This window comes from Manis pentadactyla, chromosome 16 (genome assembly GCF_030020395.1).
Source record: "Manis pentadactyla isolate mManPen7 chromosome 16, mManPen7.hap1, whole genome shotgun sequence".
Taxonomy (NCBI): domain Eukaryota; kingdom Metazoa; phylum Chordata; class Mammalia; order Pholidota; family Manidae; genus Manis; species Manis pentadactyla.
Genome location: NC_080034.1, coordinates 37,226,559 through 37,254,261, shown reverse-complemented (window position 1 = coordinate 37,254,261; position 27,703 = coordinate 37,226,559). Strand labels below are relative to the sequence as shown.

The 27,703-nt window shown below is 50.1% G+C and overlaps 2 protein-coding genes across 4 annotated transcripts; both read right to left on the bottom strand.

The window, feature by feature from the left end:
• Positions 1 to 2,242: 2,242 nt before the first annotated feature.
• LOC130678815 (armadillo repeat-containing protein 12-like) lies at positions 2,243 to 14,322 on the bottom strand. Of its 3 annotated transcripts, XM_057494258.1 has the most exons (8): positions 14,192 to 14,320; positions 14,004 to 14,083; positions 10,794 to 11,149; positions 10,007 to 10,152; positions 9,660 to 9,794; positions 4,202 to 4,375; positions 3,992 to 4,063; positions 2,243 to 2,612 (listed from the first exon to the last, which is right to left on the bottom strand). In XM_057494258.1, exons 3-8 carry the CDS (start codon positions 11,035 to 11,037, stop codon positions 2,280 to 2,282), a joined length of 1,104 nt encoding a protein of 367 aa, XP_057350241.1. In that variant the 5' UTR covers positions 11,038 to 11,149; positions 14,004 to 14,083; positions 14,192 to 14,320; the 3' UTR covers positions 2,243 to 2,279. The 3 variants fall into 3 exon arrangements, with proteins under 3 accessions (XP_057350241.1, XP_057350240.1, XP_057350243.1); XM_057494257.1 differs by lacking the exon at positions 14,004 to 14,083 and having other exon boundaries at positions 14,192 to 14,322; XM_057494260.1 differs by lacking the exons at positions 14,004 to 14,083; positions 14,192 to 14,320 and having other exon boundaries at positions 10,875 to 11,149.
• A 2,895-nt stretch (positions 14,323 to 17,217) lies between these two features.
• Positions 17,218 to 18,676, bottom strand: LOC130681248 (uncharacterized). Its single transcript, XM_057493870.1, has 4 exons — positions 18,673 to 18,676; positions 18,502 to 18,569; positions 17,952 to 18,135; positions 17,218 to 17,820 (listed from the first exon to the last, which is right to left on the bottom strand). Exons 1-4 carry the CDS (start codon positions 18,674 to 18,676, stop codon positions 17,348 to 17,350), a joined length of 729 nt encoding a protein of 242 aa, XP_057349853.1. The 3' UTR covers positions 17,218 to 17,347.
• Between the last annotated feature and the right edge of the window lie 9,027 nt (positions 18,677 to 27,703).

Genomic DNA, 27,703 nt, shown 5'->3' with positions numbered 1-27,703 from the left:
AATCATATTTTCTAATTGCATCCAGTTTTAGGAGGAAGCTTCTGTCTCTCCTCTCATGCTGCCATCTTTAATCCCCTGTACCCTTGAAGATTTTTGAGGATGGTGCCATGTGGAGTTCTATGATTAGCCTGGTGTGTATAGGGTTGGAGAGGATGGAGACCAGAAATAGGAAAATGACTATCCCCTAAGTCCTGAGGTAGGCATAGGGTGGCAGCAGTGGACACTGGAGAACTGCGTGAATGTGAAATGTTTTGGAATGGCTGGTTGGATGTGGTGGAAAGCAGTTAAAGGTGCGCAATACTTAGTTGGTGACATGGGAGCATAAGGAGTTAGTTAGTTGAGGTATGGGTAGGATGACTTTGGCTTCTGACACATTCCACTGGGGTGACTGCAGTGTATCCAAGTATCAGGAAGGAGCAGCCTCAGGCCTGAACTCAGGAAAGAAATGAGGGCTGATGATTCGTATCTGGTAGTGACCATCTGCTCAGTGTGACAAGTCAAATTTTGTGAGATGGTGACAAATAAGTCCCCTACTAGGAACTGGCTCTTTCTGATAGACTCATCCTCATCAGCAACTCTCCACCCACCCTCACCCACCCAAGTGAGGAGGTCCTAGGTCAGGGGTTCACTGGGGACATATTTCCTTATGTAGTTCAGCCCTAAACTATATCCTAAAAGCCAGAAAGAAGCATTGAGGTCTCTCTCAACTGCCACAGATCCTGGCTTAAAATTCATGGTCCACTGTCATGGAGCTCAAGCCAAGGAATATGAATGCAAAACACCCAAGACTAGGAGATTCTAATACTGTTTCTGCCCCAGACCATGATCTTGAGCATGTCACTTTCCCCTTTGGGTTTATTTTCCCTTTAGCAAAACATCAGGGTTGGCGTTGGACTAGATCTTGATGTTCAAATCCTGCCTCTGAAGAACACTGGGGTTCCATAGCCAAGCCAACATGTTCTGCCTCCTAAATCAAGTAGTGGCGGACTGTGACTAGCTCCAATTTTAGGGCTATCTCCCATAACATTTTCTTAAACCATCAGCAACCACTACTGTTGGTTTGCCAGATAGGGCTTACAGATAACACAATGAACGGACAAGTGGACAATGCAATGAATGGAAAAATATGAAAATGGGCAGCTGTATTTGGTGTGACAGTCTTCTTGTTTCTGTAGACTTCACAGTTGTAGTTTTATGTCACGCACACAATCGCTCTGGTTTCTAAAGCTAAGTTCCAGCGACACTTCAAGTGCTTCATAGTGGTCTCTGGGACTCCCCAGTGCCTACAGCCCGAAGGGACTGGAGAAACACTGAACTCAATGCTCTCCAAGGATCTCTCTAGGGCTAATCTTTCTCGTTTCCTCAATCTTTGATCTTGGATGAATACTGTCTGCATACAGAACATTTTGCCTTACATTAATTAACTCATGTAACTTCCATATAATCCTCCCAACAGCCTTATAAGTACTATTATTATAGTAATTTTACAGATGAGGGACTGAAGCTTAAATAGGGTAAATGGCATGAGCCAGGTCACACAGCCAGTTAAGTGACAGAGCTGGGATTTGAAGTTGGGAGTGTGATTCCAGAGCTCTCACTCGTCTCCAGTATACCTGTGGTTCTCTGTCAGTAATGCTATCACTCAACTATTTTCAGTTCTTCCCTGGACACATGGTAAGGTTGATCTTCCTTACCAGATTTGGCCAGTGAAATGTGAGCAGAAATGGTGAGCGTCATTTCTGGAGGAAATTTCAAGAACCAGTAATTACTGCTACATTTCCTCTTCCCTCTCAAACGCAATGATAAGCCACCCTCAGCCTCAATTCCTGAGGGAGATGATGTGGAACAGACGCCTGCCCCTCCCCACCTCAGATGACTGTGATAGGCATGTAATGTGAATAAGAAACAACTGTGGTCATTTCTAAGAGGCTTGGATTTGGAGGTTGCTACTGTGGCTTAGCCTAGCCCATCTGGAAGAATTCAGTATTATAGTGTCTCCTGTTGGTTACCTTTGGCCTCAGTCCCCAAGCCAGCCTTCTCCCTGAAGCTTGCGGAAAACATTGGCTCTACATTCAAACTTGAAAAGCAGTTGGGAGAGAAGGGAGTCTGTCCCCTAAACAGGCAAGTGGGGATGTGTTTTGGGAGATGGGCTGAAGATTTGCCATGCTCTGGGGCAGGGGTTATCCTGGAAGGAATCTACACCTAGCCCTGGAAGGCCCTGGACAGACACTGCCCCTCAAGGTTCTCCGCCATACTCATTTATTTGGTTCTCCTTAATTTTATTCCCCATTATTAAAGAAGGAGTGACTGGGCTGGCAGGCAGAGGGTTGGACTTCCACATCCGGGGGGCACTGCAGACTGACTATGACCTTGCATGCCTGGATCTGAACATCCTCCTCAGGGTGGATGACGAGGGCAAGCAGCCGGTCTGCCAGTCGTGAATCTTCCCCAAAGAGAGCTTCATGCAGAGACCGCTCACTGTAGTGCCATCTCACAGCACAGTAGTGGGGTGAATTCCGGCCCTCACTCAGCCGCTCAGCAAACACCAGTAATTCGAACAGCAGACTCCCTGGCTGTGTGCACTGGAGCAGGTTCAGGAAGTTGGAGTGCACCTATCATGGGGATGGAGAGAGGATGGAAATTATCTAAATCCACGGCAAGTTCTAAAGTTCTTTTTCTTCTACCTTCCTGTTGCCTCAGCTCCTCAATCTACCTAAATTTAAGATTCAACTGTATATGATTTTTTTAGTTTTCCTTTCATTATCATTCTCTAACATTATTGCATTGTGGTCATAAAAGGTGAGAGATATGACCCTAATATTGATTCTTGGAAATTTGTTAAGACAAACATTAAAGCTTACTGTGTGCCTAATTTTTCTAAGCATTTTGTGCACTTGAGAGGAATGTGCATTTACTAATTATAGAGCATTCTAGGTATGTCTAATGGCTCAAGCTTATTTGTGTTATTCACAGCAAGTATACCCTTACTGGTTTTAGGTTTTTATCTGTTCATTGCTGATAGAATAGTTCAAATCTTTCAAGTCTTCCATTGTGGTGGCAGACACATTGATTTTTCCTTGTAATTATTCAGCTGTGAGATAGAAGGAAGTTGTCCATTGGTGACAACATAGATGGACCTTGAGGACATTATGCTAAGTAAGATAAGCAGGAAAGAGAAAGATAAGTACTGCATGGTATCACTTATATGTGGAATCTAAAAAAAAATCAAACTCAGAAGCAGAGAGGAAATACGTGGTTGCTAGGGGCTGGGGGTGGGGAAAGCAGGGAAATGTTGATAAAAGAGTACAAACTTTCAGCTATAAGATGAATAAGGTTTGAGGATCTCACATAAAACATAGTGACTATAGTGGAAAACACACCATTATGTAATTGAAATTTGCTGAACTAACATGTCACCAAAAACAAAGAAAAAGATAAATATGTGAGGTGATGGATGTGCTAATTAACTCAATAGTGGGAATCCTTTCACAAAATATACATAATCAGACCACAATGTACACTTAAAATATCTTACATTTTACTCTGTCCTCAAGACTTCAAAACCTCAATAAAACAAAAAATTTCCTTTTAATTCTACCAAGTCTTACCACATATATTTTGAGATTATGTTATTAGGTTTATATCATTTTAGAACTGTTTATTCTTTGGAACCATGAATTATTATGTAATGACCCTGTTTATTCCTAATAATTGTTTTTTTATAATTTTTTCCTAATATTAAAATACTGCATTAACTTGTTTTGTCACTTGTGTTTCTGACTCTGAGAGTTCAGAAAGCCGCTCAAAGGAGAATAGCCCTCCCAAGAAAATGGATTCTCATTTTATTGGGAGAATGGAAGAGGTGATGATTTTCAATGCATCTAGTACAGAGGGACAAGATGAGCTTGTTACTAAGTCTGTCTGGACAATCCATGATCCTTCCCCAATATCTGAGTTGGCATCCATCAGCCCCTCCTGGTTCCCTTCTCACCTGGCAGTTGAGAATATCATAGAGAAGGTCATTCTTCTGTGCCAGGCAGCTCAGCAATCGAATGGCTTGCACCTGAATAAAGGAAAATAAAAAGCATGAGAAGGCAGGTGAGTCTGGGCCTGGGTAGGGACACAAATCTCTAGTCCTCCCTCTAGGTGCTATGCCAGGGCTGGTCAGGAGGGCAGGGCCTGGGCCATGGCCCTCAGGCACCTGTGCCAGTATGTAGTCTGACTGCAGGATCTCCATCAGGGCAGGCATCACCCGTCGCAGCTGTGGGTGCACAAAGTCAGGCAGTGGGAGATTGTTGAGGAGTCTGAGGCCTGCAACATGCAGCTCTGAGTCCCAGATGGTGGAGATCAGTTCCAGTACCTTGATGGAGTGTTCCTGGGAATAGAAGGGGAGAGGTTCTGCTTTTATACGGTGACTGCCAACACTATCCCAGCCTCTGCCTTCATGCTTCATTGCCCCATCCATGATACTTGAGGCAAATCCACTACACAATTCCCTGTAAATTAAGCTCTCAGCATTATTTGACCCTGTGACCACTCTCACCTCCTTGAGATTCTTTCTTCACTTGGCTTCTTTTAGACTTTCCTGGTTCTACTGCCCAATCTCCTCCATCACTTCTCCCTCGGTGACACCATCCAGATGCACAATGTTAAATACCATCCATACCCTTTTCAAGTTTCTGCCTCCAGCCCAGACATCTCCCTGATCCAGGCTCAGATATTCAGCTGCCAATTCCACTTCTTTCCCAGATTGCTGAATAGACTTCAGAGTTAAAATGCTCCAGGTCCCCAAGCCTGCTCTTTCCACCACCTTCTGTCTCAGCTTGTGATTCCACCTTCCAGTTGCTCAGGCCCAAAACCTGTGGTCCTCCTTGTCTCTCTCTCACACCCCTTTTCCAGTCCTTCAGAAAATCCCATTGGCTCTGCCTTCAAAATCTATCAAGCATCAAGCCACTTCTCCCATCTGCCACCCTGTTCCAAGCCACCGACATCTCTCACCTGGATTCCTGCAGTAGCATCTGAACAGCAGGCATGTTAGATGTGTCACTCCTCTGCTCAAGTCCCTAGTTCATCAGCATAAAATCCAAAGTCCTTACAGTGGCTCACATGATCTGCTCCTCTCTCCGCATTATTTCAACTTGCCTCATCTCTCCTATTCTCTCCTTTGCTCCCACGGTACCCATCACAATGGCCTTTTAGTTATTTCTTGAATATGCCGAGTACATGCCTATTTTAGGGTTTTGCCAAGGTTGTTCTATTCAGAATGCTCTCTCCCCAGACATTCAGAGCTCACTCTTACCTCCATCAAGACTTTGCTTTCATATTACCCTTTAAGTAAGGCCTTCCCTGACCACCCCCTTCGTAAGACTGCAACCAACCACCTCTGCCCCAGCCTTCCTTATACCCCATCTTTATTTTTCTCCATAGAGAAAATGTAACACACTTTTTATTTTCACTATACATTCAGAAGAAGTATGTAAAGAATAGTATGGAGAGGTCCCATGTGCTCTTCACAGTTTCCCATAGTAGTTACATCTTACATAATTCTAGTACAACAGCAAAAGCAGGAAACTGGCATTGGTACAGTGTGTGTGTACAGTTCTGTATCATTTCATCTCCTGTGTAGATTCATGTAGCCACCACTGCAATCAACAGATTATTCCATCAGCTTGTCCCAATACCACAAAGATCTCCCTCAAGGAACTCCCTTATAGTAATACTTACCTCTCCCCACCAAAATCAGCCATTGGCAACCACTAATCTGTATTCCATCTCTATTATTTTGTCACTTTGAGGTTGTTACATAAATTAAATCATATTTTGTGACCTTTTTGAGATATTTTTTCACTCATTGTAATGCCCTTGAGATCCATCCAAGTTGTATCAGGAGTTCATTCCCTTTTATTTCCAAGTAGTGTTACATGGTATAGATCCGTTTACCTAATTATTTATCTATTAAGAGACATTTGGGTTCTTTCCAGCTTTTGACTATTACAAATGAAGCTGTTATGAACAACTGTGCACAGGTTTTTATGCAGATCTAAGTTCAACTGCTGGATTGTATGGTAAATGTACAGTTACTCTTTTTTTTCTTTTTAAAGAAACTGCCAAACATTTTCTCAGAGTGGCTGTTGCACCGGTTTACATTCCAGCCAGGAATGCATGAGAGATCCAGTTTCTCTACATCTTCACCAGCATTTGGCATTGTCATTTTGAGCTTAGATCATCTAACAGGCATATGATAATATCTCATTGTGGCCTTAATTTGCATTTTCCTAAAGACTAATGACATGTCCTCTTCAGTGAAATATCTCCACATCTTTCGTTTATTTTCCAATTGGGTTGTTATCTTTTTTTTTAATATTGAGTCTTTTTTGTCACCTGTGTGGTTTACAAATATTCTTGGTCTGCAGCTTGTCTTTTCATCCTATTACAAGGTCTTTCACTGAGCAAATGATTTTAATTTTGATGAAGTACAATTTATCAGATTTTTTTAATGGATAATGCTTTTGGTGACATTTCTACAAACTCTTCACCAAGCCCTCGGTCCCAAAGATTTCTCCTCTGAAAGTATAACCCAATGCCAGCCTTCTTTACCACCATTCTTTATTTTATTTTTCTCCATAGCACTTGTCACAGGAAACACTACATATTTTACTTACTTGTATATTGCCTATCTTGCCCTGCTAGAATATAATTCCACAGGGACAGGAATCTTTCCTAGGCACAAAATAAGTAAGTACTCAATATACATTTGTTGAATCAATAAGGGGATCTTGGCTTCTGAGATACAAGATGCTCAGACTGAGAGGTATTACCAAAGACAGGTAATCTCACAAGCTGTATTTTGAGAGCCCTGAAACAGGGAGGCAAGAGTCCTGCAGTGAGGACCAGCATTCCCATTAGTACCCTGCTCCTCCCTGCCTTCACCTGTCACTGTCTGCTAAGACATGAAAGACAGCTAGGAGTTAGCAAGTCCGGGGTGAGGTTTCAGGCAGAGGGGAGAGCAGGTGCGAGGGCCAGGGAGTGGGAGAGCATGAAACATACAGTGTAAATGGTTGGGGTTGGGGCAAGGAGGAGGAACTGATCATGTGCTTTATGCTGAGACTCTTGAGGAAGACCAAGGTGGGGTTGATGGGATCAGAACCCTCTGGAGAGGGCGGTCTGACTTAGGCAACAAAGACAAGCTCCACGCCGGATGTGTTGGGTTAGAGTGCCACTAGGCTGTCTAAATGAAGCAGGTGGCCATGGGTCTGGAGGTCAAGAAAGCCACCAGGGTGTGGAGAGAGACACAGGAGAGCCCATTTAGGTGGAAACTGAGGCCAGGGAGTGGCTGTTTTCACTAGGAGAGAGGAGAACAGGGGTCAGGTCCTTAGGATACAGACCCTGGGAAAAAAAAGAACAGTGGTGCTCAGACCACCTGCATCAGAATCTCCTGGAACACTTATGAAAAACACAGCTCCCTATTGAATTGGACTCTGTAGATGTGGGGCCTCCAAATCTTCTTTTTAATCAGCTCTCCAGGCAATCCTGATATGCTTGAGACTCACAGCCTCAGGGGAACTGGGAGGGCTGCAGGATAAATTAGTGATAGCCAGCAAGAGGAGATCTAGAGAACTTTTTTTTTCCCTAAAAACGTTTGTGCCAAAAATTTAAAGTGTGAAAATACCAAGTGACGGGGAGAGAATGCTGCATCAGGAACATGGGTGCAGGGCTCGGGGAGGGGGAATACACTGATACAACCCTCCCTGAGAAGTTGGGCATACCTTTTCACCCAGCCATTCCACTCCTGCTTACAGACCCTGGTCAAAGTCTTCCATGTCCACAAGGGAAATGTTTGAAAGAATGCTCACCACACAAAAACTTAAATGCCTACACTTAGAGAAATGCATAAAATAAAATTGCAGAGTACTCATGAACTAAAATACCACATACAACAGTGGAAAAGAAGGGAAAAGACATCCACAGCAATAAGGATGTGTCTTTCAATGTTTTGGGGGAAAAGGCAAACCACAGAATACAAACTTCATACTTCCAGATATACAAAGCTTAAAACATCCCAAACTATATCTTACCTATTCATTTATTGTCTGCCTTGCCCTGCTAGATTATAAAATGGTATATGCATATATGGTAAAACTACCAAGAAAAATCAAAGAATTGATGAAGAAACTGCCAGGAAATGACTGCCTCCAGGAGACTGAGGAGAGCATCTGGGGGCATCTAACCTATTGGTCATGTTCTATTTCTTAGCCTCGGTCTTGATTATGCATGTTTTATTTTATTACTGTTCTTTCTACTGTACACATCTAAAATGTTTAAGTTTTTAATATTTTACTTATTTTTATTTTGGGAGAGACAAGCCATTTGCTAGAGAGATTTGGAGGTCAAGGAAGAGGTTTTTCAGTTTTTCTTTTTAAGATGGGAGGAAATAGAGCATGCTGAATAGTAACAGGAAGGAGGCCGTATCAGACAGAGAGGCTAATCAAATAAAGGCCTCCAGGGAAGGGGATGGAATCCAGTACTGAGACTAATGTTGACCTCAGACAGGAAGAAAGCCATTTTTCATGGCACTAGCAGGAAAAGGTGAGTGTGGACAAAAGGAACTCACATTTGGGGGCTTATATTTCCTCTGTATTGGTAGTAGTGGGGGCATCAGTGGCCCAGCCACCAGCCTCAGACCAACACAGCATGAGGGTTGTGTATAATATATCTGGTCTTTGTCCTTATTTCCAGGCACAGAACTCCTACAATCCTTGCAATTTCCTGATAGGAGTATCTTTTATTATTCATGAATCCAGTTCCATTATCCTAGAGTTTATGCTAATGAGGTGTCTCTTTGTGACTGGAGGCCTGTGGTCAGAAAGACCAAGCTATGATTAGAGGGTTGTAAGTTTCAGCGAAATCTCTGACCTCCAGAAGAAAAGAAGGGCTACAGATTGAGTTCAATCAGCAACAGTTCATGTCAGTCATACCTGATGAAACCTCCATAAATACCCCTAAATGGGCTCAGAGAACTTCAAGGTTGGTGAACACGAGGTGCTGGGTGGAGGGGGTGGCATGCCTAGAGAAGCCACGGAAGTTTTACACCCCCTTTCCCATACTTTGCCCTATGTATCTCTTCCAGTAGGCCACTCCTCAGTTGTATCTTTTATAATAAACCAGGAGCGAACAAAAGCAAAGCCTTTTCCTGAGTTCTGTGAGTTGTTCTAGTGAATCATTAAATCTGCAGAGGGAGTTGTGGGAACCTTTAAATTAAAAGCCAGTCAGTCAGACTTGTGACTGGAATCTGAAGTGGGGGCCAGTCACGTGGAATTGATCCCTTCACCTGTGGGGTTATGCTAACTCTAGGTGGTGTCAGCATCGAACCGTAGGGCACCCGTTGGTGTAGGAGAGCTGGTTGGTGTCAGCAAGAACCCCAGGGGGCTTTCTGTTGTTTGGGGTTCAGAGATACTCCAGTGCTCTAATTCAGTTTCACCCTAAGATTCTTTATTACCCTGCTGGGGTCACCATCTCCTCACTTATTTCCAAAGAAAAACATATTTCTGGTTAACTCAGACTTAAACAAACTTCTGGAATGTGACCATAGAGCCTACTAAAGGACCTGTGGGCTCTGGACATCCTGTGTGTTCTGCCCCACCATTTGTCCCTGGGCTCACCTGGATTTTGAGCCTGAATTTTCTGATGCCAGATAAAGCTTTAAGTGCGTTCAGAGCTTGGATTTTGACACTGTTGTCCTTGTCATCCAGCATGGAGCCCACCAAGCTGATATCATCAGCAGTACAAGCAGAGGCCTGGAGTGTGCCAGGAGAAACACAAGAGGCAGGAGAAGGGGGTGTCCTGGGTCCACTGCCCCCCATGTCGCCAAGACCCTTGTGTCGTTCCCATCCCTCCCACCATCAGCCAGAGAGATGGGTACCAGGACAGATTCTGGCCAAAGGGGCGGGGATCCTTTGTAGCCCCCAGGGGCCAGGCTGGCTGGGACCTCCTGCTTCCCATCCCTCACCTCGGCCTCCAGCAAGTACACACAGCACGTGATACTGTGCAGGATGATGCTCTTGGTGTACTCATCATGTTTGCACTCCAGAGAGTTGAGGAGCCTCCGGATCTCACCTGAGTCTCGCCCGTGCTGCTCTCGCTCGATTGCCAGGCCTAGACAGCCACCCAAGCCCAACTCAGGCTGTGAACTCAGAAGTGATGAAAGAATGGGGTTGGGGTGTGGGTGAGAGGGACTTAGGGATAAGGCTTTTCCTGAAGAGAAGCCTTCTTGCTATATGGACCATGTACAGTTGAACAGGGTGTGTACTGCACAAGGCCACCATATCTAATGCTGTATTGTTCGCATCATAAACATCATAGTTATGTATATTTACTTTAACAACTTTCTGACATATGACAGTAGTATGTAGTATTTCATTGTAAACAGTATATGGAAGGGATATTCCACCAGATAGCAATAAAAAGTCTTGCAGAAGGGACGCCTTTTTCTGTTTCAGGCAAAATTGTCATCCAGACTAGTGGGGGCTCTAGGGCGTGTAGATCTCCCAATTTTCCCTTGGGGAAAACTGCTGATGCCAAGTTTCCAGGCACTGCATCTTGGAAGCCAAAGTGAATGTGATTTGAGTGTATTTCCTCTGAAATAAGTAATTGAATATAATTTGGAGACCTGCCAGATTAGTCTTGAGAATCCACTCGAGTACCACCACTATTCCAGGACCTGGGCTAGCTTCTCTAGGGTGGGTTTGCAGAAGATGGAGAAGAGAAGGAGGACGGAGAGAGGAACTAGGAGTCACCTTTGGTCCCTCCCACACTGGAGGGTTTGGGAGCAGGTGCCTCCTGGGGCAAAGCCCTTTCCCCAGGGCCCGGGCACTCACGGGCGATGCAGATGGGTGAGCCAGAGCAGACGGGGGGTCGGCAATTCAAGCCAGCCTTGATGGCCTTGTAGAGCAGGTAGATGGCCCCAGCACCTGTGGCCAGGCCCACCAAACTTTTCCGGATGTCCACGTGTCCCAGGCACAGGGGCTTGCACATGCCCATGTCTTCAGCGCTGCCTTGTGCCTGGGTGGGAGCTGGGCCCAACGCACCTGGGAAAGGCCTTCCGGAACCAGAACTCTGGCAGCGCCAGGAACCAGGGCATCAGAATCAGAATCTGGGCAACAAAGGAAACTGGAGAAATGGTGGGATGGAGGCTGGTGGTGGGGAAACAGGGCAGACAAAGGGTACTTGGACAGAGAGAAGGTTCAGCTTTGGAGTCAGTAGGAAATGAACCTCGGGACTCCAGAGGAGTAAAAAGCCTGGGTGCAGGAAGGTCCCTCAGGCCCTCTTTCCTCTAGTGGAGTCGGCTGCAGCCCAGCAGGTGACTCCAGAAATCCCTTTCCTCCATTAGAGGGCAGCAAGGGTCCAGTTTCTGGGCCCGGGCCTGTGGCTGTTTCTGAGAGGAGTGTCTGGGATGTGCCCACTGGCAGCCCTGTTCCCTCACTTCCCTGGCCCTTCCATCTTTGGTATCTCACCAGAGATCTACTGCTGGGCCTCAGGGCGTTTCTGCATGCAGGGTGCCCCCTCTATGAAGGATGAGAAGGGGAGCACCATCATGTTTTGTGCAGTCTTGAGGCAAATCCATCATCTTCCATCATCTGCATATTTCCCCGTAATGTATATTTAACTGCCTTACCAAAAGCTCTTGAGGGCAGGTGTCCTTCCAACTCCATCATCCATCAGAGCCCTGATCTTAGTAGGTGCTCAAGTCATGACTTCTGTCATTCTTTTGAGGACTTGAGGGCAAAATGGTGACAGATAACCTGGATACAGGGGCTCCAGGCCCATTTAATCAGTGTGACCCTGGAGGAGGAAGGGACTGCCCTTGGCTGGGTCTGTGTCTGCATCTGTGATGAGGTGATCCAGAATTTTTCATTCTAAAACTCCAGGTTTAAAAGTTGGGTAGGCCTGGGCCCATGGGGCCTAAATCTGGGAGCACCACAGCCCAGCGAGCCCCTTCAAAGTGTCCCCACACTCTCTGGCCTCACCTTGTGGTACAGAACAGGGAGGTGAAAGGCCCCAAGCCAGGCTCTGGCCCAGAGCCACGCCTGAGCATGGTTTTACCAGAACAGGCTTCACCTGCCTGATTTTGAGCTCCTGGTGGAAGGCTCTGGGTCCTGGGCAGCACCTGTTCTTGAGGGAGGTGGGGAAATAGAGAAATAGCATCCCCGAGGATGCTGCAGCCAGCCAGGCCTGTCCACCCTGAGCCTTCAGCCATCACGCCTTGGGCTGCAGGCAACACTCCTAGACGGCTTTTCTCTTCCTTTCCTCTCATCCATCCTCAGCCCTCCTCAGCGGTCATTCCTAGCACTCTACCCAGCCCCATGATGGGTGGCTACATGGACTCCCTGCAATGAGGGATGACAGAGATCCCCAGAGGCCTCACCACTGCCACAGGACCTCGTATATGTCCTACAAACTCTAGGCAGGAAACGGCTGCCTGACGGGACTGTTTTAGGTTCCAAGGGCTACCCTGGTGGATCTGAGGATAGATCCTCCAGAACAAGGTCCCTGCCTTTCTCTAGGGTGATGCCCAGAATTACTGGCCTCTCCAGTCCACTGAGTTGACTTTGTGACCCTCGTGCCCTAAGAAAACATGGTACTCACCAGTTAAAGATCTCCAAGGAGATTCTTTATTGGCTTTAACCTAACTCCTTCCTGTTATACCCAAAGCCTATTTCTTTTGTTTCTGCCCTCAAATCATTCAGGGGGGTTAGAGGCAGAGGCATCCCCAGTGTGATATTTTCACTAGTCCACAGCATGACAAAAGAATAAAGACAGAGGACGGTCTATTTGTTGGTGTGAAATCAATGACATTCCTTTCTTGGGAATGACTGCTTTTGATTCAGATAATGTCTTTCTCATTTTGAGAATTAAAACATACTTGCTTTTATTTGAAATGAAGGTGACAGTAGATAGCAGTTGTTTTGGATGTTCTTAGGGAGTGTAAATTAAAGCTGCAACTCTTTCTGGCAGCTGGATTTTGTTTTCTTGTTTTGGTAAATTTCTGTCAAATAAATCCAGAGATTTGGAACCACTGGCTAGAGGGAAGTCTGAGATTCCATATGTACACAACCAGCCCCAAATTTCTCACCTGCCCTCACCACGGCAAATATACGTAGGTTGCCCCAGGGCATACCTCTCTGCCATCTGCACCAGGTTTCTACCTTCAAGGCTGATGTTCATATAGTTAGGTTTGAACTGCTAGGTACAGTTTAGTTTAGTGCATGAGAATGTGGGTTCCAGCCAGACTCCCAGGGTTCAAAACTGACTTAGGTTTGTGATCTCTCCCTGCTTTGTTTTCCCCACCAGTAAGATGCGAATAATACCTGCTCAACGGGGCATTCGTGAAGATTAGGTTAAAGTGCTTGGGATAGTGCCCAGCAAATGGGGCTCATCAAATGGCTACTATAATAAGAATTACTGTTCCAAGCAGGTTTCAGCTGACAAAAATGTTGGGTGTGGGAAGGCAGTGGGCCCACAGATGGTGGGCCTCATTAATGAGACCCGAAAGGCCCATTATTCGGCCCCTTCCTCTCCCCCTGCCCCCCTCCCATACTGTTCTTCTTCAGGCTAATCAATCCCAATTCCTGTAACTGCCCTGAACAACTTGAGCTTGAAGCCTCCCTCCCCCAACCCCACTACCAGAAGCACTACGCCGCAGCTCATTCCCTGGAGGACTTCATTCCTAAAAAGCCATCCTCCCACCTGTGAAACCCTAAGACTAACTCCTCATTCTCTCTGCCAGGTCTCTGGTAATGGGTATTCCAGGCCAGCCAGAGAAGCCTAATACACCATTGGGGGCCTACTGTGCAGGCTGGTGACCCTAGCCCAGCGCTTAGGAGAAGCTACGGGAAAATTAGCCTACTCTATAATGAAGTCATTTGGAGTCCAACAGGCTTGGGTCTGGGCAAATTCCATCATCTGAGTCTGTTTCCCCTCCAGCATACAGGTCTATGAATACCTACCTACTCTCGGGACGTGCGGTCAGAGCTGAATGGGAATGTACGCTGTGACTCGGTGACCAGGGACACTCAACACCGGCGAACTTCCCCCGCAGGGAGCCAGAAAGCAGAGTTGAAAGGCTGGGGGTGCCGCCCGTGCCATCATGGATCCCACATTCTCTGAGACCGTCCCCTCCCCAGCTAGCGCTTACCCCGGCCCAGGAACCAGATTCGGGGGCCTCCCGATAGCTTGTTACTGCGGCGAAGGCGTGGGGCCCCAGAAAACCGCGGCGAAAGCCCTGAGAGCAGAGGGGGTGGCGCCCCCAGAGGAGGAGGACGGGTGAGCGCGGAGGCCGCGCCTTTCCCCGCCCCGGGGCTTCCCCGAGCCTGCCCTCCCTCCCCAGACTACCTCCTCCCCCCGCGCGCATCCGGCGGCGGGCACAGGATGTTCTTTCGCTCCCGTCCCAGCGCCCCCGCCCCCGCTCTCACTTTCCCTTCGCTCCCCTCCCCCACCCCCGCCGCGCCCGCCGCCAGCACCTTGCTTAACTCCTCCTTTCCCGCGCTCCGCGGCGCCCCCTGGGGTCCGCCCTTCCCGCCCACCCCCCAGGACGTTGAGCGAGCGGCCAGGCTGCCCGGGAAGCGAAGGGCCTGGGACGAGCGCTGCACCGGGACTCGGGATCCATTGACCCTTCGGGGCTGCAGGGGCGGAGAGGGATCGTAGGCACTGAAGCAGGCATTCTTCGGACGCCCGCCAGCTCACCGGGCCGGGTGGCCTGGGGCGTCCGCTCTCGAGCGCGCCACGCGCCGGAGTGGGGCGGCCAGATGGGCGTGGGCGGCTCCAGGCCCGGTGGGTCAAGGACCCCAACCGCACCCTCTCCTTTGGTTCGGACTAGAAGGGGCCGGGGGCTCTGGGAGAGGATGGAGAGAGGTCACGCCCCTCACATATGCGTCACTGTTTCCAAGGCAACTGGGGGCGGGGAAGCGGGCTGGAGAACGATAGACCTTACGGTAACGCGGCTATCCGAGGCCTTGGGACCTGGGGTGGGGGTGGGGGTGGGGGTGGGGGTGCGAAGGGAGGCGGGCTTTTCAATCTTTGCTTCTTCACTCGCTGATGTCAAAGAAACTGAGGGAAGGACAGGGTCTGTTTGCTGGTTCATTCAACAAACGTTCATTGAGCTTGAACCATGTTTGGTGCCATGGTTAGGCACTCGATTAGGGCGGCGCACGATCCGAACCCTGTGTTCATGGGTTAATTGTGAGTTAGAGTAGGCTGGCCATGTATCCCGGGTTACGTCTGTGAAACCGGTGTAATTATTAATAGTGTCCCTTTTCATGCTTAAAAGTGGCCCAGTAAGGAGTAGTTAAGGAGCCTTGTCCCCTAATTCAGGGAAGTATCCATCCTGGCAAGGAAGGAAGACAAGCTATTGTCTCCTCACTATGTAACAGGCACTTTCTTGGCACTTTGTATTCTCTGTAATCTTTGCCCTTCATTCTGCAAAGTATCATTAGTGCCTTTTACAGGTAAAGAAACTGGCTAAGAGCAGTTAAGAGACTTCCCAAGGCCAAAAAGCTAAGTGTTGGAACCAGAATCCAGACCCAGTCTATGTGGCCTCCATATCCAAGTGCTCAATCTCATGCTTCCTTCTCAAAATAAACAGATATTAAGTGAATGAATAAAAACACTGTCCCTGCCATGAAGGAGTTTATGATCTATGTGGTTGAAAATACTAGATGAATACCCCTCTTTGAAGATTATGGAAAATGAAAAAGAGAGGCCCTCAAAACAAAAGGGCCGGGGCAAGCATCAGGAAGCCAATGAAAGCATCAGGGAGCTGCCTGGTGAGACTGTCCCTGTCACAGCGTGTGCAGATGGCTTTGGAACATCACTGACCTGGGAAATCACGGATACCTTTCATACATCAGCCAAGCTTGGTGGAATGGGAGACCAAGTCAGGAGAGAGAAGTGGAGGGATGAACAAGGAGCACAACCAAATGGATTGCTCACTTGAGGAGCAATTGCTGCCCTTCTGCTACGCACCAGGCCCTGTGCACTCTGTGTTCTGGGCACACCATGAATGAACCGGGTTCCCTCATGTGGAAAACACAGGTCAGCAGCTGGCATACCCAGTGTGCTTGTGGAGGAGTCTGAAGTTGATGCCATACACAATAAAGTGTTTGAGAAAGATTATTCCAGCCAAGTATGTAGTAGGAAGGAAAAACCTGGGTCAGAAAGGACAATGTGGCAACAGCTGTGGGAATTTGGTACAAAGGTTGGATCTATGGGATTGGAGAGGAAGGAACTGATGAGCAAAATAGCAAACAATATATTCATCTTGTAATAATAGCAACATAGGGAAGAATTTGGTAATAGATCTGCCCTAGAATGGTGAAAAAGAGAAAACAGTTAAAAATGAACCCACCTTCATGGTGAGTTTGGGGAATGAAGGGTCACGGTGGGCAGTGGGGAGGAGCTGGTGTGAGGGACATGAGGATGAGTTCAGTCACTTCTAGACCATGTGCTCAGTCACTTGTAGACCAGGTATCCTGTAGGTGATTGGACTTGGAGATAGGGAAGTCCAGAAGGGCAGGGAGCTGCCTGGTGAGACTGTCCCTGTCACAGCGTGTGCAGATGGCTTTGGAACATCACTGACCTGGGAAATCACGGATACCTTTCATACATCAGGTAGAAGGTTGAAGTTGATGACAGTGAAGGTGCCTCCTGACTGGGAAATTCACTGAGCATTGGCTGGGTGAGCACATGTGTGGGAAGTATGCCTGTATGTGGGGGAAGGTGGTCCATGGCCCAGGCCTGCACTGGCATCCATCTCTTCACCTTCGGCCACAGAGGGTGCCAGAGATGCCATCAGATGGCCCAAGGGCCTGAGGCCCAGGTGAGGCCCTTCAGCAGCCTGGGGTCCCTCCCCCAGCCCCACCCTCAATGGCCCTGGAGCCCAGGGCTTTGCTGACTGCCAAGGCCTTTCCTGGAACTCAGTAAAGGACGGAGCCCCTCCCTGCCGGCCCTGGCACACTCCAGGCACAGCGTGTCCCCTGGGGCACCTTGCAGACACCCCAGGAGGCCCTCACCCTCCAGGAAGAATCCTACTGTGGACTGCCATCTGAGCTCCCGCCCCTGGACGGTCATCCTCCCAATGGCCCCACCAGACCACAGGGGATGGCAGGCGCAGAGGAGGAAGGAGAAGCTTTGTGGCCGGTGGCTGTGGGTCTTTGTTGGGGCTTTGGGTGGGAGGGAGGGTAAGGCAGAAAAAGCAGGGTCTCAGGCTTCAGAGTGCCTCTCTACCTGCTTCTCCCACCCTCTGAGGAAATCTTCGGGGGCCTGGTGGCTTTGAGGGGCGGGGACAGGAAGAGACTCAACTCTGGGTCAGCTGAGGACGCAGAGGGGGGCCTTCTTGCCCTATAACCCACTTCTCCCAGCATCCCCTTCCTCTGCTCCCCAACACCCTAGAACAAATGTCCACCTTCACCTGCAAGTAAGAGTTACACCCCCACCAAGACCTCCAGAGGCTTCCCAGCGAGGTGGGAGTTGGGGGAAATGGACGCGTACACAGCAGCTGTTGCCTGGCCACACCTGCCCGTAGGGTGAGGAGAATGCCTCTCCCAGGTGCGCACAGCTGGCTCTGCTGTGGCTGGGGGTTGTGAGAAGCTTCAATACAGGGGCGAGAAGGCAGAGGGATGCGCAACCCCGCTACGTGGAGGTCCCGGCGGGGCTGGGGCGGGGTGGGCGTGGGGGGCGCCGAGGAGCTGGCGGTGCGCTCGCCGCTCCCGCCCCAGGAGCCTCGGAGAGTCGGGTCCTCGTTGACCGCAGGCTGCAAGAGCGGTTGATCTGGTGAGCGAGCACACCCACTTACCCGGCTGCTGAGTCAGGCTGTTCTCGCTCCCCGCTCGCCGCCCGCCCGCTCGCTCGGGACATTGTGTTCCAGCCCCGGCGCGCTGGCACTGGGCCCAGGCGCTCACCCCAGCCTCCTCGCCCTGTTTGTGCTCGCGGCTTGCGCTCGGCGCGCAGCCTCCCGGCCGCCGCAACCTCCCGGCCGCCGCAGCCCTCCGAGTGTGCGCCGTGGCGGGAGAGAGACGCAGGCCCCAGGGACCGCCGGGGGCGGGGCTGTGCACCCACGGGGACGCACGCCCCGGCCGGGGGCCCCTCAGCCCCGCCGGGTCACCAGCCGTAGAGCTCCCAGACCCATCCGTCCCCCGCCCGAGCCCTGGCTTGGACCCCCAAGCGTGTGTGGGCCTGGAATAGCACAGTTCGGGGGGCAGGTGCTGGTGGCTCCGTGAGGAAGAAGCAGCCGCCCCAGCCCCACCGGCGCTCAGGCCAGTCTGGAGAGGCACATCTGGGAGCTCCCCAGACTTGGGAGACCTGGGATGCGGTCACGTGACAACGGAAGCCCGTTAGAGGGGGCCATTTCCAGCGATACCCCCCAGGAGCCTCCCGGATCCTCCGATCCCCTTTCTCATGCTTACTTCACACAATCCTGGAGACTCCAGGGATTCCCAGGGGCTGGCAAACCGAGCCCAGCCCTTTGGGTAGCTTGGGAATCCCCTGGCAGGACGCCAGGAGTAGGAAGAGCCGGGACACTAGCGGGTGGAGGTGGATAGCAGGGTGGAGGAAGACGACCCCAAACTCATCCCTTTGTCAGCCCCAAACCACAATTTATTCAGAGCCACATTTTCTTCTTACCCATCCTTCCGCCAAAAGACGTCACTGAGTGCTGTTCCTGAAGGTTTCACGGCTCCAGACCAAGAAGGGTACAAAGGACTTAAAAACGGAGCCAACTACCAGACGGAAGGCTCTGTTGGGTCCTGCTAAGGGTGTCCTTAGAAAGCTTAAGACACAGTTCCTGAAGTCCTTTCTCCTCCCTCCTCGCAGCTCCCACAGTTTGCTGTGCTATTGCTCATACTAGGACTGCCTGGCCTCTGTGCCTACCCATCTCTCAAGCTCCAGCTTAAAAAGCCAGCCAGATCTGATTTCTTTCCCCTCTGAATGCCCAGCACATTCAGTCTGTACCTTTCTCACCACACAGCGTGTGGCTGTGGGAGGGGATAGCAGGGTGGAGAGTGGGGCGGGGGACGGATGAGTCTGGGAGCTCTATGGCTGGTGACCCGGCCGGGCTGAGGGTCCCATATTCTAGCGAGCTGTTTACTAATCCTGCTCTTCTAGCCAGATTAGAAAGTCCTTGAGGCAGAACAAAATCTGTGTGTCCGAGGCCTACCCCCCATCACTTGAGCTCACCCCCCACAGACCCAGCTTAGCACTGGAGTGGATGGTCAATAAATGTTGGGTGTATTGATATTATTTCCTGCCCTTGAGCAGTTTGCAGACTAGTTGAAGAGACAAACACACAGTGTCTGAGGTTAAATAATAACCCAAGCCAATAGGTGGTGAGTACCAAATGTGTAAGCTATAAAGACTCAGTAGGAAGGATGCAATGATATGGGAGAAAGATCCCAGGAGGTTCCAGGCCTTGAGCTGCTCATGGAGGAGGAGAGAGGAGGTGTGGAGGTGACTCATTCTGGTTGACATCACCGCAAACCAGCCTCCAAGCTAGGCACTTTACATGCATGATCTCCAATATTAATGGAGTGGGCTAGATTTGGGGGCAGTGGAGGGGACAGTGCCCAAGCCAGACCTGCCCAGACCTACCCAGAGCATAGAGGCAGTCTTGGATCTGGGCTCCCCACCCTCAGTCCCTGGGCACTGCCTGTTCCCTGGCCTGCCCCACCTAAACACTACACCCAAGAGAGCTGCCCAGCACTGCCCAGCTCTGGATGCACTCTCGTCCCACCCTGGTGAACAACTGGCTGTGTGACCTTGGGCAAGGCACTTCCTTCCCTACACCTCACAGCCACCTATACCTCCTTTGCAGTGCTTACAGGCTGTGACTCTGCGTCAGTGTCTAAATGATGCTTGCCACCTCCCCTGATGTTACCTGGGCTGCTGTGGCTGCCTGTAACCCCCTTCCCCGCTCTTCGCTCCCTCCCAGTCTGGAGCTGCTAAAAGGAACACTGGGTACAGGGTGTGAGCAGGGATAGTAGGTTTCCTGTGGTTGCAAAAGGAACATCGGGACTTTCCCTGCGGTGCCTGCCTGAGCTGTGGGAGAAGTGGGGGAGGAGGAGGCAGGGCCAAGCTCGAAGGAACCTCTGCTCTCTTCCCTCCCCTCCTCAGGGCTCCCAGCTCTCAAAAAGACTGGTACAGTTTGTTATGCTGGGGCCGGAATGTACCGTGTGTTTCATATGGCCTCTGTCCAGTCCTACACTGGCTACTTTATATTTATACTTCCTTCTTCAGCCGTCCCCTCCTGCTGTCACTCGCCCCTGCTCTCATCTGCCCCCCTCCCACCTGGGCCCCCCCACCCTGCCATGGGTCAGTCCTTAGGTTCTAAACTCTTGTGGGAGGTAGGCGTGAGGTGGAGTTCAGAGAGACCCTGCAGGAGAGAAGTTGGACTCCAGAAGGTTAAAGCCCCCAGTCCCCCATCTCTCTCCCATCACCCAGCCCTGAAACAGCCTCCAAGTCCATGGACTCTCCAAGTTGGGTCTGAAGGTTCTCTGGCACTTTGAGGTGGATCCCGTACTCCTTGTCACCCTTCTTTTCCCAAGCACTTCAGGATTATTCTAGAGCCCAGCTAGGCAAGTGAGCTGAAGGCTTTATTTAAGTCCTACACCAAAGCTTTGTAGACCTGTTAATCCATGATCCTCCCCATCAGTCACAGAGAACATGGTAAAGGTGGGGACTTGGGGGGAATCGGATGCCTCTTACTGTAGGACTCCTATGTTCCAAACAGTAGCTGCAAAGTGGAATTTGACATTTGGTGACTTAATGATTTCCTGAGTTGAGGCCAGTTTAATCTTGTAAAAGTAGCTTCAATATTCAAAGATCAATACAATTATGATCTGGCCTTCCTCTCCCAGAAGCATGTGATATTATTATTCATAAGAATAGCTAATATTGATTGCCTACTAGGGATCAAGAGTTAGCTCAGGATTTCTATACATGGGCTCATTCACTCTTTGCAACAGCTCTGGGAGGTGGGTGCTATTGTTAGCCCCCTGTGCTAGTTGAGGAAACTAAGGCTCAGAGTGGGGATTCACATTTATGTCTGTCTGATGGCAAAGCCAGCACTTTTAAATGGTCTGCTAGATCGTATACCTAAATAGTAAATCCTGCATTTCTCAAGCCTCAGACTCATTCCCTTCTCCTTTCAAATGATTCCAGGAACTCTTGTCACTTTGGAGCCCATGCACACCTTGCCATATAATGTGACAGCCAGAAAGCCATTTTTAGTCCATTTGACAGGCTGAATTGTGGAGGCCTCTCAGGACAGACACTCAATGGTGGAGTTGGAGGAGGGGAGGTGGAGCGAGGCTTGCTGGGCTATCTGTCCCTCGGCCAGCCGGTGTGCCAACTGCTGCTCATCTTCTCACCTGGGAAAAATTTTGCCTCATTTTATGAATCTGGCATTGGGATTAAAAAATGAGGGTCTGAGGCTCTGAACTCAGGTCTGTCTGTGGCCCTCAGTGACATGGTGGCATGGCCTCTCTTATGGTGCATTCACAGCAGGACTTTGGGAGAAATCACCACCAGGATATGTCCATCCCTGGCATTTGTAGCAGGCTGTGTACACTTTACTCTCATGTCCCAACTCAGCATGACTTTTAATGTTCCTCTGAAGTAAGGAGAATAGTACCTGCTTTCCTGATGGGAAAACCAAGCTAAGCACAGCCAGCTGCTCACCCAAGAGCAAGAAACTAAGTTTGTGACTGTGGTGTCTGGGGTACTTTGGTTGAAAGCACAGGGCGACTCCTGAGCTAAGAGCTTCCTGAAATGTCCTCAAGCCTCCTATGACATATGGCCTTCCACCCAGCCTTCTCACCTAGGGAGGGACCACAGCACCACACTACCCATGCCAGCCTTATCTGCCCCCAAGAGCTGAAGCAAGGGCACCAGACATCCTGTAGTGACTCGGCCTGGCCTGGCCTCTGGCTTCCTGTCCTCTGTGGCTCTCATGGGCACATTCTGTCCCCTCTGAGCCCAGCTCTTCCTCTTTTATCCTTCCTTCTCTTGTTCTCTCTCATCACTCACTGAGAGCCCTGTTTATATGCCTCCATCCATCTGTGTTTGCTTCTTATTTTTGCTTTTTGTATGTCCAATCTCCTGGAAAGTTTCCCAGGGTCCCCTCTGCTTTCTTCCCCCTGACACAGTCTTGTTTCCATGGAAGGATCCTCCATTCCTACCCTGACACCTGCTCCAACTACTGCCAGCATCAGATTGCTCAGATCTATGCATTCAGTGGGTGTGTTTGCCCCAGGAATTAGTGCCTGGGGGCCCAAAATGCAAAGGCTGTGCTGGAACATCTGTTAAGCACCTCCTGTGTGTACCGGACATTATGCTTAACCTGGGGGCACAAAAGTTAGTGTTGCCCTCAAGAGATCTCTGGGCTATTTGGGAAGAGGCACAAAACCCGGTCATTATAATGCCCTGGGAAGTTGGGGAGTGGGTGTGGCAGGAGAGGACAGGGAGGGCTCCCCTGAGGAGGCCAATCTTCAAGTCTTAGAGGAGCTCGCCAGGCAGAGCAAGAGTGCAAGGCACCCAGGTGGGAGGGACACTGTGTAGAAAGGCACCCAGGTGGGAAGCGGCCTTGTGTTCTCTGGCGGGCACTTTGAGTTGTTTGGTCTGGCCTGGACATGGAGCACAGGCTGGGGAACTCTGAGATGAGGCCAGAGGCAGGCAGGCTCAGGTGGTGCAGAGCTTCATGTTCCAGCAAAAGGTTGACCTTTATCCTGGAGCAGCTGGAATCCCAATCAACCTCATAGCTCCCTGAAGCCTGGGAGCTTCAGAGCTGGGCCTGGGCCAGGCCCATAGCACGTCTCAAACCCCCGTGGGCCTACATTTATTGCCCTTTGGCTCAGCAAGGTCTGTGGAGGAGTCAGACACTGGAATATAATGCTGTTTCCAAAGCACAACCATTCATTCATAAATATTTAGCAAGCTCTGATGTTTGGCAGGTACTGCTCTGAGCACTAGGTATGGGCCCCTTGAGCCCCACGGAGGTCCCAGCTCTCAAGAAACTTACATCATTGGCAGTTAGGGTGGGAGGACAGACCATAAACAAACAAACAAAACAAGTAAATTAGCAAGATTATCTCAGTCTTGCTAAGTGCAAAGAAAATAAAACAAAGCCTTGCAGTTCAGAATAGTGGGGTGGGCTGGTAGTCAGGGAAGGCTGCTTTAAGGAAACTTACATTTAAGCTGAGACTTAACCAGTATGTGAACATCTAGGGGCTTAGGGTCCTGGGCATAGGACATAGCATATGCAAGGTCCTGAGGCAGGAAGAAGTTTGGTGTTTTCCAGGTTTAGAAAAAATGCTGAGTTCAAACTCATTACTCCCCAGCAGTTGTATGTAAGGATTATTGTACCCATTTTGTAGAGATGGAAACTGAGGCTCAGGATGGTTAAGTTCCTTGGCCAAAATCATAACTGACAGTATAAATTTTGGCTCTAAAGCCACTGCTCTTTTCTCTACCAAAATATCAAGTACAGCAAGCCTGTGTCCTAATTATTTAGGAAGGTCCAATTTCCAAGATTCATTGTTCCCTGGACATTCAACCTGGACATTCTCTGTATCCCAAATCATGACTTCTAGCCCTGTCTCTGTCATATACGTGGTTTACCAGTGGGATCCTAGGATGAACACTTCATCACTATAAATCCCATTTTCATCATCTGTAAATACATGGAAAGTAATGATTCCAGTATCATAGGCTTGCTGATAGGATTAAATGAGATAATCTATATAAGGTCAGTACATGTAACAGATTCAATTCATGGTAGTTTTTCTTTATTGTTAACTTAGAAAACTGAGGTCTACTGCAGAATTTTCCTGCCCCCGCGTGAGGCCTCTGATGCATGAGACAGGCAGGGGGGCTGTGGGAAGAGGGAGGGCAGGAGCCGGTGGCTAGGAGGGCCTCTTCCCTTCACTCAGCCTCTCCTCCTCAAGCTGGGATCCCACACTGACACATCTTGAACTTCCCGTTTCCAGGGAAATTCCTCACTGCTGGACCCCACCTGCCCTTGAGGACCTCCTTATCTCTCTGGGTAGAGTGGAAGCCCGACAGACACGGGGACTGTGAGTGAGGTGACAATCCTCAGCCCTGTGGGTGCCAGGAGCCCCTGAGAGGCAGGCAGCCACGCTGCAGGAAGGCAGGGGCTGCGGAGGGAGCCTGGTGAGGGCTGCTGGGACAGAGCCCTTCTCACAAGAGGTGGGGACCCCATGGAGTATGTGACTCCTGTCCCTCTAGCCTGCACACTCCAGCTAGCAGGACAGAGACCCCTCCCCACCCATCCCCAACCTTCACTGGCTTCCTGCTCTGCTGGGAGGCCCTGTCACCAGACACACACACACACACACACACCCCTCCCAGGCACCCCTGAGAGGACCAGCTGCAGCTGGGGGTGGAGGGGGAGAGCACTGCCAGGGTTCTCAGATCCCTAGCCTCCCTCTCCCACCCCTCCCTTGCCCTTAACTGCGGAGCGGCTTCTAGGTTTAAAGCAAAACACGACTCTGTCCTTCCTGCTGCTCAGTGGCAGCAGTGCTGCCTGGGGTTATTTTTAGCAGGGATACAGGGAAGGCACATTTCTCCTTGACTTTCACTGGGGACACCCCCCACCCCTCAGCCAAGACTTGGCCTGGGGAGGCCAGTACGGAAACCCCCCTCCCAGAAAGAGGAAATGGGTGTGTTTTCTGTTCCTTTAACTCACCAGAACAGGAGTTACAGTCAAGCTTTGGGGTCGCACTGATGGGAAAGCCTAGGTTCCAAAGGCCCCGGGCTCTACCCTGTCCCTTGTCTCTGGGTCCCCATACGTCTGGGGAGCAGGAAGCCATGGTGTCTGGAGTTGAGCTGCCTAGTCTATGGGTGCTGGGGTTCCAAGGGGAGCCACTCTGCTACAGCCAGCTCTGCGGACTGCATGGGGGCACCAGACATTCTGAATGGTGTTTACTCGGGCGCCTGCTTTGTGTAATTCATTAAACTGAGCGTGTCTGTCCTATGTATTTCTCTGTGTCTTTTAGATGCTAGCAGCACGTTTTATGGAGGTATAATCTACATAGAGTATAACACACAAATCTTAAGTGTACAGCTTGATGAATTTTGACAAATGTACATACCCGTGTAACCATCACCTAGATCAAGATTTGGAACACTTTCAGTACCCCTAAGTTCCCCGTACCCCCTCCCAGTCAGACCCCACCCCAGAGACAACCACGATCTGATTTCTATCACCATTTTGTGCGTGTGTGTGCTTGTGTTTGGGTCTGTTTTACAAGGTTGAAAGAAATACAGCTGCTATCGTAGAAGAGGGAATGGGCAATAAAATTTTTAATGTGAAAGGGGGCCTCAGAAAAGGAGGGTTATTCGAATTTGAAAAAAGCTAAGGAATCAGTCCATGGGAAACAGGAGGCTCCAAAGCCAACCCAACCTCCCAGGATTGGGACAGAAGGCCTGGGGACACGAGGGCTGGGGACCCTTGCTGGAGCAGAGCGGCAGAGAGGGGGAGAGCAGGAGAGATGCAGCAGCCCGCCTGGGCCCAGCCACCCCAGGTTCTGCTAGAGGTCCTGCCTCCCCGGCCCCCTCACTGCAGCAGTTTCCAGCAAGGCCATGGCTTCCAGAAAGGGCACTTCCCAGGGCATCCGCCAGGGGACATGGGGAAGTCAGGGCCTCTGTTCAGCTGGGTATTTATCCTTCCTGCCACCTCTTTCAAGGTCTTTCTGATTCTGGGCCTCCTTCATCCTATGTCCTGCCTGGGGAGGGGAAAGGCTGAAGCTCTCAAAGTAGAGCAGTACAAGAAGAGCCATGGAGCTCCTCATTTCTTCTATCCTTTGCTTCGCTTCCTTGGCAACACATACTTGAGCACCTGCCTTGTGCTGTCCTTCTGCTAGGTGCTGGGGATAACAGTGGGATGACTGAGACAAATTTTAGCTTGCTAGAGAGTCAAAGGTAGCATTCCCAAGTAAGGTAAGACCTTATGCTCCCTTCAAATCGGAGATGAGAGGCTCAGAGAGGTAAAGTGACTTGTTCAGTATCACACAGCAAGCTGCTGGCAGAGGGAGGCAAAGAACAGGGACCCTTGACTCAGCCCTCCCTGCTGGGGATGAGAAAACAAAGGAAGCAGAATCAGCAGCACAAAGCCCTTGCTTCTCCCTCACAGGCTTTCTGGGGTAGCAGAAACACTGACCTGGAAGTCAGGAGACCTCATTTCTGCTTCTAGGTCTTAGAAGCACTTCCTCTCTCTGGGTCTTGGTTTTCTCACTTGTTCGTGAGGATGGCAGCCTCCAGAGGAGCGTTAAGGCTCCTTAGGTCTGACTGTCTCTGGTATACCCTGCATTTTCCCACCTCGTGCCAATGCTCAGGTTGTTTCTGCCACCTGGAATGCCCCCTTCACCCCCCTTGCTTCCTCTGAGATCCTTCCAGTCATTCGTGACCTAATTCATATGCTACCCCCAGAGGCCCTAGTGTTAGAGGATCTGTTGAGTGGTGCCATGTCTCCATTACCAGAACTGACAGAGCCTCCCTCATTTTGTGAGCCTTGCATCTGAGGGCAGGGCCTCCCGTGGGGAAGGTAGCTGTGTCATCAGCCACTGCTGGAGGAGTTGAAGTGGATTCTTGCCTCTGCCCCCACCCTTCCACATGTCCTTTTCAACTTTCAGAAACTGAGCTCAACCTTCCTCTGGGTCTCCAAGAGACTGTGCCTGCTGGGCATGCCAGTCCAACCTGGGGGATCAAACTAGGGCACTTTTGGCAAAGGTGACTGCCCTGGGACTTGCCCCCAGGAAGGATGACAAGGACAGGGTGGGCCCCTGCCAGAAGGACGGCTGCCCTGCCCAGCGTGTCCCGCCCTCACTCACAAACACCTGGGCAGAAATCCTCCCTCACAACAAACACAGTTCCTGCTCACACAGCCACACCCAAACCTACTCCTACCAACTCACAGACTAGAAATTTTGCAAAAGTGTATCCCACCACTCCCTCTGCTCCACTATCCCTGGCAGGCATTGACCACACATGCACATTCATTGCACATACACGCATGGGCACACACAGACACACATGGGCAACATATACATGGACGCTCATGTATAGACATGGGTGCACAGATGGGCCACAGGAGTGCATGCACAGGCATATAGTTGTGCTCCGTGCACCTGGGGTGCACACACTCGCACATGCATGCACACATGGGTGCACATATGTTCACACTCACTCTCCTACAGATGGGGATGCTCCTCTCCATCCTCAGCTCTCAGGTGAGCCCAGCTCATACATGGCGAGCTGAGGTGCTTGCCAATGTGGGAATGATGAGGAGAGTGCTCCACTGTTGGCTTCCAGTTGCCTCTGCATTTACACCAACCTGGGGACTTTGGTTTTAATTTTCCTTACTGATGGCCCTGCGGGAAACAGAAAAAGCCCTGTGGGTTCACTCCTAGGCAGCACCTTGCTTGGGTGGCTGACAGGAATGGGGGGTGGGTGGGTAGTGGTGGTAGGGATTCCATTACTTCTGTGAACAATGTCTCTCCGGAGCTGTCATTTTGGGGGATCAATAGATCTGAGGCTGATCTTCCCTTTGCCTTCATTTTCACACTTTTCACTCCGTTCCATCCACTCTTCCCATTGCTTCAGAGGTCTCAGGCCGTGTTCTGTTCCTGTGGGGAGGTAGGAA